The sequence below is a fragment of the Barbus barbus genome, assembly GCF_936440315.1.
Source record: "Barbus barbus genome assembly, chromosome: 9".
Classification (NCBI taxonomy): Eukaryota; Metazoa; Chordata; class Actinopteri; order Cypriniformes; family Cyprinidae; genus Barbus; species Barbus barbus.
The window spans coordinates 12,024,583-12,037,661 of record NC_136737.1 but is presented as its reverse complement, the minus strand read 5'-3'; the positions used below and the strand labels follow the sequence as shown (position 1 = coordinate 12,037,661).

Here is a 13,079-nt window from a genome sequence, read left to right as displayed (position 1 = left end):
ATTGATTGTCAACATATGTGACTGCTGGCCATTGTTTCATATCATCAATCCAGGAGGTGGCGCTGGTCAACTTCATAGGATGAGGAACACACAAAGTTACTTTGTTTACGGTCTTTGTTAAATATTCTTGATCATGCTGCCACCGCGATCTAGCTGTCCAAACAATTCTGTAACCATAGATGCATATCTCTGTAACGCCTAACTAAACTCATCAAGCCACGAACCGGAAGTTTGGAGAATCCTCCCTACATGTACGCGTAAAGCATAATGGGTAATTTTGCGTTCCATGAAAAGGGTCTATAGGGTTGACAGGAGGATCTGGTGGTTGACCGTATCAAAAGCAGCGGACAGATCCAACAAGATAAGTAATGAAGACTTGGAAGCTGCTCTTGCAAGTCTTAGGTCTTCACCATTGAGAACAAGGCAGTTTCGGTCGAGTGTCCACTTTTGAAGCCAGATTGGTTGCTGTCCAAGAGGTTGTTCTGTGTGAGAAAGGCAGAGACTTGGTTGAACAAGTGTATTGAAGGAGTGTATTCGGTTATATAATATTTTGTATATTGTATATGATAAATATTTTAATATTTATATTTTTTATATTATATTGTTATTGTTTATTCAAATATCTAATTGTTCCAAAATGGTTATGAGAGCTTTAACCAAAGATGTAATGTATTCATATTTTAGTTTTTTTTCCAGGCTATCACAGTCACCGTAACCAGTTTCATCACGGATCCCTTGAAGCAAATTGGGCAGGGAATCAGCGAGTTTCTCAGAGCCCTGCTGAAGGATCTTCCAGTCACTCTCCAGTTACCTGTGCTGCTTATCATTGCACTCGCCATCTTTGTAAGAGCTTTGAACAGCATACATATTGTAGGATAATTTATTTGTTGGCATTCTAAGGCATGTTTTCTCTTCTCAGGTGTTCAATTTTGCAGCTGTACGTCAAGCAGTTCACTTGCCCCGGCTCGGTTGGCGGCAGGATCCGCCACCTCCTGCAGTAGGACAGAGCCAAGCTCCTCAACTAGAGGAGCATGAGTAGGGATGGGCACCAAAACCCGGTATTAAATGGGACCCGGGGCTAAATTATAGAAGATATTTACTTTGGTGCAGATCCTGAACTGTATCTATTTAAACTGGAATACACTGAAGATGGAAGTTACCTAGCTGGGGACTATTTTCAGGTGCTGCGTAATATCATCGCGCCTGCTGCACCCACGGTACGGCACCAAAGTTCCTTGATTATTAAGCCGGAATGAGAGTATAGTTCCTAGCCATATCGGTCTAGAAAATTGCAACTTTTCATTTTCCGTCAGTCTTAGTACACAATGTAACTAGAGAAGAGTCAAGCTTTAAATAGGAAAAATATTGAAACTCTTTGGTCATTTTTGAGTGAGATGCTAACGGTCTAATAAGATTCAATGATCTATGCTAGTTAAGCTGCAGATAAGTGTTACCAGACCCGCAGATCAGCTGAATGGATTCAAAAACGGTAAAACTCAACTGTTTAACTCTTGGGGAGTTTTAAAATGAGCCTATTCTCAAAAATAGTGGTGTGTTCCTTTAACGACATTATCTTGTCTCACCAGAGTCACCAGCTGTTTTTATATGCAATAATATAGGGACATTAGGACATTTTTATATGAGGCATTTTTTGCTATTCATGAGGTAAAACTATTAAAAACTAGCCATGTTTCGTCTAGCACAACTTCTTTTCCTTCACGGTGGTGCACATTCTTTTCTCCCCTAAAACCCAAACTTAACATCAGAATAAGCATACTCAGTGAGTGTTGTAAAATGTAGTCTTTACTGTTGCTAAATTGCGGGACATGTTTGATAAAACGTTGAAAGCATATAATCCATGCGAGAGACACTGTTCCCCAGTCTAAATTGTTTGTGTACGTGCTCTAAAACGGACAAGCAAATTACACTTGTGTGCATCCAAACGATCAAATACGTACATACAAAAATGTCAAAATGGCCGACTTGTCTGATAGACACAGGTAAAAAAGATTTCCTGTGTCGCTCTGTGGAGCACCTAGTTTGAATAAGTCTATGACTGAACGTACTCCTATATCTACCCAGGACATTATGAAGTGGGTGAGAGGTGTTGTCTAAGATGGTCAGCATAGACAGCATTCTTCTTTCAGACACTACAGTCAGAGAGTCCAGTCCCACCCCCACAATAGATAAATAACAATAGAACAATAAATATTTTTTTCTACCTATTAGATTGTTTTATTAACGTCTACACCTACCCCAACCCTAAACCTACCCTTACAGTAATGCAGATGCATTAAATATTGTTCAGCGTGAGAAAAATAACAAAATATTGATTTGCGCAGTAAGCCCAGTAGGAAAATTTTGTTTTGTTTTCTCTGAAATTTAAATATATATTTTTTGGTACTCTACACTTTGCTGAAAATTGCAGGGTCTTATTTGTCCAAATACTATTACTGTTTATGGACATTATACTGATACCCACTGGCCAGGATGTATGAAGTTTAATTAGCTGCTGCTGTTTCACAAAACTTTTTTCTTTTATTATTGTTATTTTCTTTTCTTTTATTATTATTATTATTATTATTTACTTTTCTCTCATTCATCATACATATTCATTATGAACAACTTTATTATTTTACCCAGTTAGACTCATTCATTCACACTCAGGCCTTTGTGTCGTTAATGTATTGTTATATTGTTTGGTTTGCTTGTTTTGTTTACATGTATGTGCATGATTATGCTTTGGCAAGTGATTATGCTTTGGCAAGTGAGCTCTGTTGGAAAGCACTGTAAAAGTAATTATTATTATTAACTTGCTTGACACAACTGTTATTGACATATCAACATGGTGGAATCCTTAAGAGGGAGACCCACTCTGTGTCGAATAAAACATTTTTCTGGAGTCATCGACTGTGAGTGTGATTTTATTCCACAGAAGTGCTGTTCAAAAACCTTGTGTGTCGCTTAAGAAAGGCTTCAGCTAGGAAGCATTGCCAAAAAGGACATTTTACCTTCCCTTATTCACTTCACTCATTAAAAGCATGCTTGCTGTATTAAAATACCGTGTGGTCTGTTAGTGTTTATATTGAGACTCTGTAGCTCCTCAATCGACTCTTTGTGACGTTTCACAAGTCAGTGAGCAACTGAGGTCACGCCCATGGGGAATCCTCCTCGTTCCTGATTGGTCGATGGGCGCTGTTGAACTTGTTCCAGCTGTGATGTCACACGCGATGTTATTTAGTAATTTAAGGCACGGAACGCTTGTGGATGGAAACGTGTTTTGCTCGGATAACAGGTGGCATGGAAATGTCTGATAGGTACTGCCAGGGCGCCAGAGTTGACGTGTCAAGGTAAGTTAGGCAAGGTTTTACTTAATTATTTATGTAAAATTATTTTGCATGACAAATAAACAGTTAAAAATGAACAAGTAGTGTTATTTATTTTTATTTTTTGGGGGTCTAATAAAACACACAACAGAATTGAAATACTCTGGCTCTGCAAAGAGGTTAAAACTTGTAAACTTTGCTAGTGTTTTCCTCATGAATTCAATAAACTGTAGTCTGTCTGTAACTAACGTTGCACACAGCACAGCCTTGGACTTGTACCTTTGGTAGTGTTTTTTAAGAGGCAGTGCAAAGGTTTTGCAATTATTCATAAAGGCTCCGTTAAAGTTTAAGAAATGCTTACTGAGCAACTCATTTTCCTTCCCTATACTTTTTTGTTCATTGACCCCTTCCATCTTCCTCATCCTAAACAGAGCTCTGTCACATGGGTAATGTGTCACTTCAAGTTAATTTATCATCTGTTTGAACTCAAATATATATCACAAATCATGCTTATCGGACTGTATTCATGAGGATATACAAGACCAAGTTTGGTCAATGAGAAGTCTATATACTGTAATTTAACTTGTATATAAAAATGACTTCTGTGTTGTTGTTATTGTTGTTGTTTTTTTTATTATTATTGTCCCTCCCCTGCTAAATGCATAAATGAAGATTCAATATTTATTAAATAATACACAACAACAACAATAATGTGTTATTATTAATTATATTATTTATTTATTATTGGAGAGTCAGTGTTTATAAAATGATATATAACAACAACAAATAAAAATAACAACAATGATAATTTACTCATTATTAATATAAGATGATAGTGTTTTTCAAAAATAATTTTTATTTTAAATTTTTTTTTTCACATTTTAGAATAATATTGAAGTAATTAAAAGAATGAAATAAAACATCATGCAATGAAAAATACCCCCCCCCCCCCCCATCTATTTACTAACCATCTATTTCATATAATTTTTAAATGAATTCAAAAGTCAATCTGGATCATATATTGTATATTTTGATACAGTGTCTCCACATCCATGGCCACTGATCCCCTGGCAGAAGAAATACTGAGAGATGACTTGCGGTTTTACTTCATGAGCCCTTGTGAGAAGTACAAAACACGGCGACAGTTACCATGGAAATTAGCAGTGCAAATTTTGAAAATTTTCATGATTACACTTCAGGTATTTATTGGGTTATCTGTTTGCTTAACCCAACAAGCTTAGCACAGCAACAGTGACTCAACCACTCAATGGGGGGGGGGGGGGGGGGGTTGACCAAGGGAAGGCAGGGGGAGTGTGCAGGAAACCTGCTTGAACACAGTCATTATTATTGACATTTTTTTAATGTCAGCTTTATATGTAAACCCTTCCTGACTTCTTGAAAGATTTCTCATTATGTGATCATAATTGAATTTTCAAAAAGCTACAGTACGCAAAAAGCCGTAATGTTCCACCAGCCAGACTGAACATCTGTTTTTTTTTTTTTATTGTTTTTTCAAAGCTTATATTGTTTGGACTGAATAACCAGCTTGTGGTGTCCTACAAGGAGGAGAACCTCATGGCCTTTAAGAGTTTGTTTCTAAAGGGCTACAGTGGTGTGGATGAGGATGACTACAGCATTGCTGTCTATACCAAACAGAGTGTATATGATAGTTTACACTATGTTATAGATCAGGTTTGTATTTATCTCTTTGTTCTCCACAACGTTTTCCTCCTCTGCTACTTTATTAGCATTACTTATGTTGCAGGCAATTTTGTTGGTCATATACTGATACCTAGTAGTGTGGATGAAGCATCAAATGAAATCAAAAGGTTTCAGTCGTCTTTGTAAAGTCTTTTTGTATGAAAGAAAATGGCTGTTAATAGGAAGATTATTCTAATAACATAAATAATATTTAGCTGGTCATGTGATTTCAAAATTGCCTGCCCCTCTCCACTTGAGTGGACGCAATTATGAACATATTTATTAAAAGTGCTACTCTTTTCTTCATGCGAGGGGAAAAAGTAAAAAATATAACATTTATCTATCTGTTCAACAGTATTCCCAATTAGGAAACCTGTCTGTAGGTCCTGTTAGTTACGCTGAAGAGAATGAAATGTTTTTGCCCTTGATCATCTGTAAGAAGAGCTACAAGAAAGGCAGCGTTGAACCGTCTAAGGAAGCTTATGATATTGATGCCGAGCTTGAAACAGGTGACATGTTTTTCAGAAAATGTGAATATCTAATATTAATAATATTATATTGCCTAAACTGAAGTGTTTTGTCTTTCCAGTTTGCTTGAGTCTTGATCCAGAGTCCACTAAAACATGGAGAATTTACAACGCTTCATTTTTTGAGCTGGATTTTTATAGGTTTGTAAACCTAAACTATATACCCAAAGCATTTAAACAATACTCTTAATTTTCACGTTTGAATTTTTCATGTTTGTTCGAAGTACAGGCTTGTCGATGTTGAGATCACTTTCGCGCTCAAAGGAATCAATTTGCAAACTGTTCGCTCTCATGAGCTGCCAGACTGTTACACGTTTTTTGTAAAGGTAAGGTCCATTTTTGGGGACAAAAATCCAATTACATCCATTTTAGCTTGTAATACTGAATAAATCCTCTTTGATTTTTTGCAGATTCTCTTTGATAACAGTTGTCATAGTGGGAAGGTGAAATTGACCCTTGATTTTGACGCTGTTAGTAGTGTGTGCAGAAACTGGAAGATTTCAGGAACTGGTATGTGAAAAATCATCAACTATGAATGCTCAATGATTGATTGTAATACGTTTTTAATGATATGACGAGGGCATGTGCAATCTTGATGGTTCGTTATTGTCTTTTTCAGCTCAGAAAAGCACTCACTACCTCCTGATCTTCGATGGCTTTGTTATTGTAGTCTGTCTGATCTCTGCAGTGCTCTGCACACGTTCCATTATACTCGCTGTGAGGTTACTTCAGGTAAACCTGCTTTAAATTCTGTCAATATTACAGATATGTTAAACATTTCTTTTAAATCTACATCAGTTATTTTTGATGTTCTGGCATAGTGACTCAATGTAAACTCATGCCGTTCTGATAATTTTGTGGCCTGTCAGTGTTTCCTTCATGTGTCACTTCCTCTCTCTGCAGCGGTTTTCTAGCTTCTGTCTTGAGAATTATAATCAGAAAGTGTGTGAAGATGATCAGAGGGAGTTCTTGAATGGTTGGTACATCTTGGTGATCATCAGTGATGTTTTGGCCATCATTGGATCGATACTAAAAATGGAAATACAGGCTAAGGTGGTTTTCTTTTTATGAAAGCATTTTCACTGATGCATTGGATATTTTATTAAATTCAACATATTTTTAATAGCTTATATTAAACACTTTATTACTATTGTTACATTAGATATTTAAATTTTATTTATTGTTTAAAATGATTTATTGTGAAGTAGTTGTGGAGGGAAAATATACTTAATTTTCATGAAAAGTCCATTGAATGTGAAATATTAGTATAAAAATTAGTATTAGAAAAATAATTAATTATTTTATATTTTTGGTCATTTTAATTTTAATTGTGCTTAATTTTAACGGATATCATTTTATATTTGGGGGACATATTATCATTTTTAATTAATTTAAATTTGTAAATTAATTAATTTATGAATTTGTCCTTATTTTTGGTAAGGTAATCAAATGTAGTTAAATAGAGGGAAAATGTGCTTAATTTTCATTAAAATCATCAGATTTGACATTCTAAAGATAGTTGGAAATAAACACTTTATACAGTTAAATATTTTTATTGTTATGGATGTATTTATGTATTATATTAGTGTTTTTATTTTGTTCATTTAGCTTTTTTTGAAAAGGTCATCTAAATTTGGAGGGAGAATGTGCTTAATTGTGTTGAGTTTAGTTTAGTTAGTTGGAAATACACTTTATAAATGTAATTTTAAAAAATGTTATGTATTTATTTATGTTGGTGTTTTTGTTTTGTTTATTTAAATAATTTTTTGTCATCTAAATTAGGTGGGAACATGTTCTTAATTTTCAAGAAAACTATTTTATTTGAGTTTATAAAGTTAGTTGGAAACAGAAACTATAAAATTAAATTGTTTGTCATGTATTAATTATATTAGTGTTTTTATTTCTTTCAATTATTTTTGAAAGGTAATTTAAATTTGGAGTAAAATATACTCAAATTATTTGATTTTTAGTTTCTATAGTTCACAGTTCATGTTTTCTTAAACAGCAGTTTTTCATGGCATTACGCAACTCTCTTACAGATACACACTCAGTAGTCTTTAGACTTTGGGCCTGTGCTGTAGGGTGATTTAAGGCATGGCAATTAAACCATTTTATGTAATGTTTACTTTGCACTCACATGGAAGAACGAGTTTGACCTACATTCGAAACACTAATAAAGTTATTTTCTCCTCACAGAGCTTGACTAACTATGATGTCTGCAGCATCTTCCTGGGAACATCAACTCTAATGGTCTGGGTGGGCGTCATACGGTATCTGGGATATTTCGAAAAATACAATGCAAGTCAAAATGCACAAAATCACATTAAGAACATGAAAGTAAATGTACAGCAAGTTGGCCAAAGTGACGCACATGTTTTATTGACCTCTAGTCATATAACAGTATTAACTGCTTAAAGACTAATCATTTATTAGGGCCCTAAAATATTGTTATGACAACACAGGTGCTTATCCTCACTATGCGAGCAGCCTTACCAAAAGTCTTGCGCTTCTGCTGCTGCGCAGGAATGATCTACCTCGGCTACACCTTCTGTGGCTGGATTGTTCTGGGACCCTACCATGAGAAGGTAAATAAAGTTGTCAAAACTAAATAAACCAACAAACCCACTAGGTAAATGTTTGTGGTTTGTATTGTGTACTATTGAAATATGGATGTACTGCAACATACTTCCTTGTTTTAATTTTGTAGTCTTTCTTATGTACAGTAGATGGCAGTATATGTTCACTTATAGTTTTAAGAAGCCATATATTGATAGAATAGAATAGAATAGAATAATGGTACCTTTTGTATTTTAAAATAAGAATGGTTTGTATGTGTGTATATATATTTTATATTATATCATTTATAAACATCTATATCTATCTATCTATCTAATCTGTATACATATTTGCACACGCACATAATTATATAAAGTGTTTAATGAATAATGTATTTTTATACTGCTAGCTGTCAGTTTTCACACTTGTCTCATGCACACTTTCTCCTGTTTTCTCCCATGCGTTCACCAAACATATGCGGGTCAGTTTGAAGGTCTGAGTCGTGTGGCAGAGTGCCTCTTCTCCCTAGTCAACGGGGATGACATGTTCCCTACATTTGCAGAGTTTGAGCAAAAGAACACAATGGTGTGGCTGTTCAGCCGAGCTTATCTCTACTCGTTCATCTCCCTCTTCATCTACATGGTGCTCAGTCTCTTCATCGCCCTCATCACAGACGCTTACGAGACCATCAAGGTACTATCAGCTTAACCTACTGTGACTAGTATTTCTTCATGGTTTAGTGATTAGCACACGTTCCAACACATTGCACTACAATGCTTACATGGATGCGAGTTTGAACCGGTTTGCAAACGTCTCGAACTCTTGTTATCCCCCTTTATTCTATTATATTCCACCCCCCCCCCTTCCACTATCCCACAAAAAAAAAAAAAACTAATAATAAATACATTTAGTTGTTATTGAAATTAGTGTTTGAAGGAAGAGGTCTTATTAGCGATATAATAATAGAGCAAATGAGTGTCTATGACTGTGGAAAAAATATATTTTATTTATTCTCTTAAAAGATTACTGCTCCGGGTGTGTGTTCACGGTGTGTGTGTGTTCACTGCTGTGTGTGTGCACTATGGATGGGTTAAATGCAGAGCACGAATTCCGAGTATGGGTCACCATACTTGGCTGAATGTCACGTCACTTTCATACATATATATACATTTTTGTTCACACAAAAATTAAAACTGTCATCATTTACTCATGTCTTTCCAAACTCATATTATAATATTATGCAAAAAAAGTGGCTTCCCTTTAAGGGTTCCAGTATATTAAAGGGAAGCCACTTTTTTTGCACAAGATAATAAAATGAGTTTGGAAAGACATGAGTAAATGATGACAGTTTTCATTTTTGTTTAAAAACTGTCATCATTTTGTATATCTTTACAAACCCATTTTTTTTTTTTCTTAGTCTTAACTATCTATCTAACTAATTACCTTGCTGCTACTACTACTACTACTAATAATAATAACTAGACAAAATATCAGAGGAAAGGGAAAGTACATTTTTGTTTTTGTTTTTGCTTTTTTCTTTCTTTTTTGTGTTTGGTTTCCTTGTTTGGATTTTGTTTTGCTTTTGATTTGTTTTTGTCTTTTCTTTTGTCATTTCTTTCTCTTTTTTTGGTGGGTGTTTGTTTTTTGTTTGAGTTTTTAGTTTTGTTTTGTTCTGTTTTGTTTAGTTTTTTTTTTGCTTTGCTTTTGGTTTATTTTTTTCTTTTGTTTTTTGTGGGAGTTTGTTTTTTTTGTTTGGGTTTTTAGTTTAGTTTTATTCTGTTTTTGTTTGTATTTTGTTTTTCTTTTTAAATAATTAATAATAAAATTAATTCATAAAATATAAAATAAATAAATTGAGTCAGGACAACATGTAGTGAGTAAATGGTGGCATAATTTTCATTTCTAGATGAACTCTGCAGGTTGAATGAAATTCAAAAAAATAAAAAGCTGTACTATACTGTACTTGTTTTTAGCGCTTCATATCAACTACTACTTTTTGTCTAGGGTTACCAAACGACAGGCTTCCCCATGACAGAGCTCCAGCGGTTTCTGATGGGGCAGAAAGAGGGTTTCCCCCTCCAAGGGCAGGAGGGGGTCGGCACAGAGTGTGGTGAAGCAGAGTCCATCCACCCTTCAGTTATGCTGTGTTGCTGCAAAAGGTACAGTATATAATCGTAGATATCAGCTGCAGAGCAGCAGTGTTTTCTCCAGAGATGAGGTCAGCCCACTATGGCATGAGAAATTGAATTAGTGGTGGGAGAGAAAGACAGACACACCCAGCAAAGTGCTGATTACAGAGAAATGTTCTCTGTGGGAAAAAAAAAATAAAAAATCAAGAAGGCTTCCTCTTGCCTTGCAGGAACGATAAACAAACGAGAGTTTAGAAAAGAAAAAGTTGCCCCCATAATGATGCCCATTATTGTTTTGAGCTTTTTTTTCCCTCTGGGGAATATTGCCAGAGCTTTTTGTCTTGTAAGTTTCTAGATGTTTTGGGTTGAAATGCGAGAAAATGTGAAACTGAACTCCGAATGGAGGACTCATTGTTTGCTTCAGTGTCAGATGAGATGGAAAGCCCCGCTATAATTTGATGCTGAGACTAAATATCAGGTTAAAAGCCACTTATGCTGCACTGACTGGATTTCAGCATGAATATTACAGTACTTTGGGATTAAATTGGGTTTTACGAGAATCTTCCATCTTCTCTTCAGATTAGATCAACTGGTGTTCCTGCTCAACAAGTGGACCAGAATTATATTTCATTATCTTTTCATCTGGCAGAAAAAGGAACTTGTTATTCCTGGTTGGCTGAGTGATTCAGTCTATATTGCATCTTTTATCACCCCCATTATCAATTATCTTATTATTATTATTACTATTTTTGAAAGAAGTAAATGCTCACCAAGGCTGCATTTATATTTTCAAAAATATAAAGGCCTAGAGTAAAAAAAAAAAAATTATTATTTTATTTTAAATGTAATTTATTTTTGCAACAACTGTAATCAATTTAATTTAATTCAATACTAATCCCAAACTATAGAATATAAATAGAATATAGCCAAAATTTCTCTTAACAAAAAGACTTACAGGGACAGTTCGATTTAAGGAATTTACCTAATTTGCAACGAAACTAACCTGCAAAGTTTCCAGGACTCAAAAATTGAGTTTAAGAATGTTTAGTTTCACTTCCTTTTGGAAACTGCAACCAACCACATTTATATGAAGGCTGAAAGCTGTGCAACCAAAATCTGCACTGAAAAACCATCAGAACTCAAAATTGTAAGACAACAGAAGCCGTTTCAAAGACTGGGTTCAGATCATCTATGCAATAAAAGACCTATACGAAAAAAAATGGGTCACAATATACCTAATTTGTGCTCTTTCTGCAGGGTTCCCAAAGACGACACCATCATTCTCATCAGTTGACCATTGCGACTGATTCAGTGTTGAATCTACTGAAAACTGCAATGGATTTGCAGCTTAATAAGGGAAAGATTATGTGAACATGTTTACCGCTCCATGTACATGGCTCTTGTACTACACAGGAAGCAAGATCTTCCTGTGAACATGGCAATTTCATTAGGAACCGGTAAGACCTACATTAGCAAACGGATAAATGCCAAATCATATCTGCCAAAGTGCACTACAATGCAATTAAGAGCAAAAAATGTGGGTTTTGTGGGTCAAATGGCAACCGCAGATGATGTTGGATGCATTTTGATGTGCAATCTGTAAAATTATCCCTGTTTAATGTTGGGTAGTAGAGGAAATATCTTTTATGATATTATTTATGTGGATTGTCTGTATATTGTGATAGTCACTTCAAATTACACATTTGTGTTGATTTTTATATCAGCCCTTTGGCATGTTACCTCAAATGTGTTTAGAAATATTTCAAAGATTAAGGAATGACTGTAATGTGTATGTGCAACACCGGAGTTCTAAGAATGCATTGGTCACTCAGCCGAGGCAACTTTGGCTTGGTAGAGATGATCAAGATGTGAATCGCGGCTCATTATCATCCCACAGTTAACAGGAAAGGCAGACAAGTTCCTACGTGACTTGCTTAGTAAGCAATTGCTCACATGGGAGAAAGACCTTGGGTGAGGGAATGGAAGATAATAAAAAGTATTTTGTATTTGCAAACTACAAGAGACCCTTTGTGTGTGTGTGCTTTTCTTTTTTGGGTTGCTTTGTTATTCAAAGCATTAAAATGAGATATCATGCTAAAATGCACTCTAGAAACTTGGTGACGTTTTTAAGGGTTCTTAAAAGAGAGAGTTTTGCAAAAGGTGCTTTCTTGACCTCAAAAACCAAGTAAATCAGAAGTGCTTGTTTTTAGAATGACGGCTTCACTTCTTGTTTCTATAAGAACTGAAACTCAGTCCTGAAATCTGTGATTTACCTGGACTACCAGGTAAAAACACAATTTTACTTTGATTTTATTGTTCATGGTATAGGCTACAATTAAACTTTTTTTTCTTTTCAGACCATCATTTACATTATATTTACAACCACAATGAAGACATGCAGAACAATGGTACCAAAATAACAAATCTCTTTATGAATATGGTTTGTAGGATACAGTATCCTATATTGGTCAATTTTCATACCCTTGATACATTAGACAATGCATGTTCTTTGTGACAGTTTAAGTATTAAATGTTCAACAATTGATTCCAATTTTGAGGAGCCTATATATTTAGGAGACTAAATCTCAATGTATTTTTGATCGAAATCTCCATATTTGTTAATGTTCAATGTTGTGCATCCTCCTTTACCTAACACACCTGAGTAAAATTGCGTAACGAAATAGAGGCTGAAACACTTAATTACCTTAGTTGTTCGGCTCGTGGTGAGACGAACTGCAGATTTGGCCTTATTTAAGTTTTTTATTTATTTTTATGAACAATTGAAAGCAGCAGCAGCATAGGTTCGGTGACCACGCCCAGAATGAGAGTCTATCCCTCCC

At 35.0% G+C, this 13,079-nt stretch overlaps 1 protein-coding gene across 3 annotated transcripts; it reads left to right on the top strand.

Moving 5' to 3' along the window:
- Nucleotides 1-3,239: 3,239 nt before the first annotated feature.
- LOC306874825 (mucolipin-2-like) lies at nt 3,240-12,268 on the top strand. Of its 3 annotated transcripts, none has more exons than XM_079425097.1 (14): nt 3,240-3,350; nt 4,366-4,525; nt 4,845-5,018; nt 5,383-5,536; nt 5,617-5,695; nt 5,784-5,880; nt 5,965-6,064; nt 6,174-6,286; nt 6,458-6,607; nt 7,751-7,852; nt 8,017-8,139; nt 8,597-8,803; nt 10,115-10,269; nt 11,497-12,262. In XM_079425097.1, the coding sequence occupies exons 1-14, from the start codon at nt 3,268-3,270 to the stop codon at nt 11,531-11,533; spliced, it is 1,734 nt and encodes a 577-aa protein (XP_079281223.1). In that variant the 5' UTR covers nt 3,240-3,267; the 3' UTR covers nt 11,534-12,262. The 3 variants fall into 3 exon arrangements, with proteins under 3 accessions (XP_079281223.1, XP_079281224.1, XP_079281225.1); XM_079425099.1 differs by having other exon boundaries at nt 3,253-3,350; nt 4,366-4,445; XM_079425098.1 differs by lacking the exon at nt 4,366-4,525 and having other exon boundaries at nt 3,248-3,350; nt 11,497-12,268.
- Nucleotides 12,269-13,079: the final 811 nt, after the last annotated feature.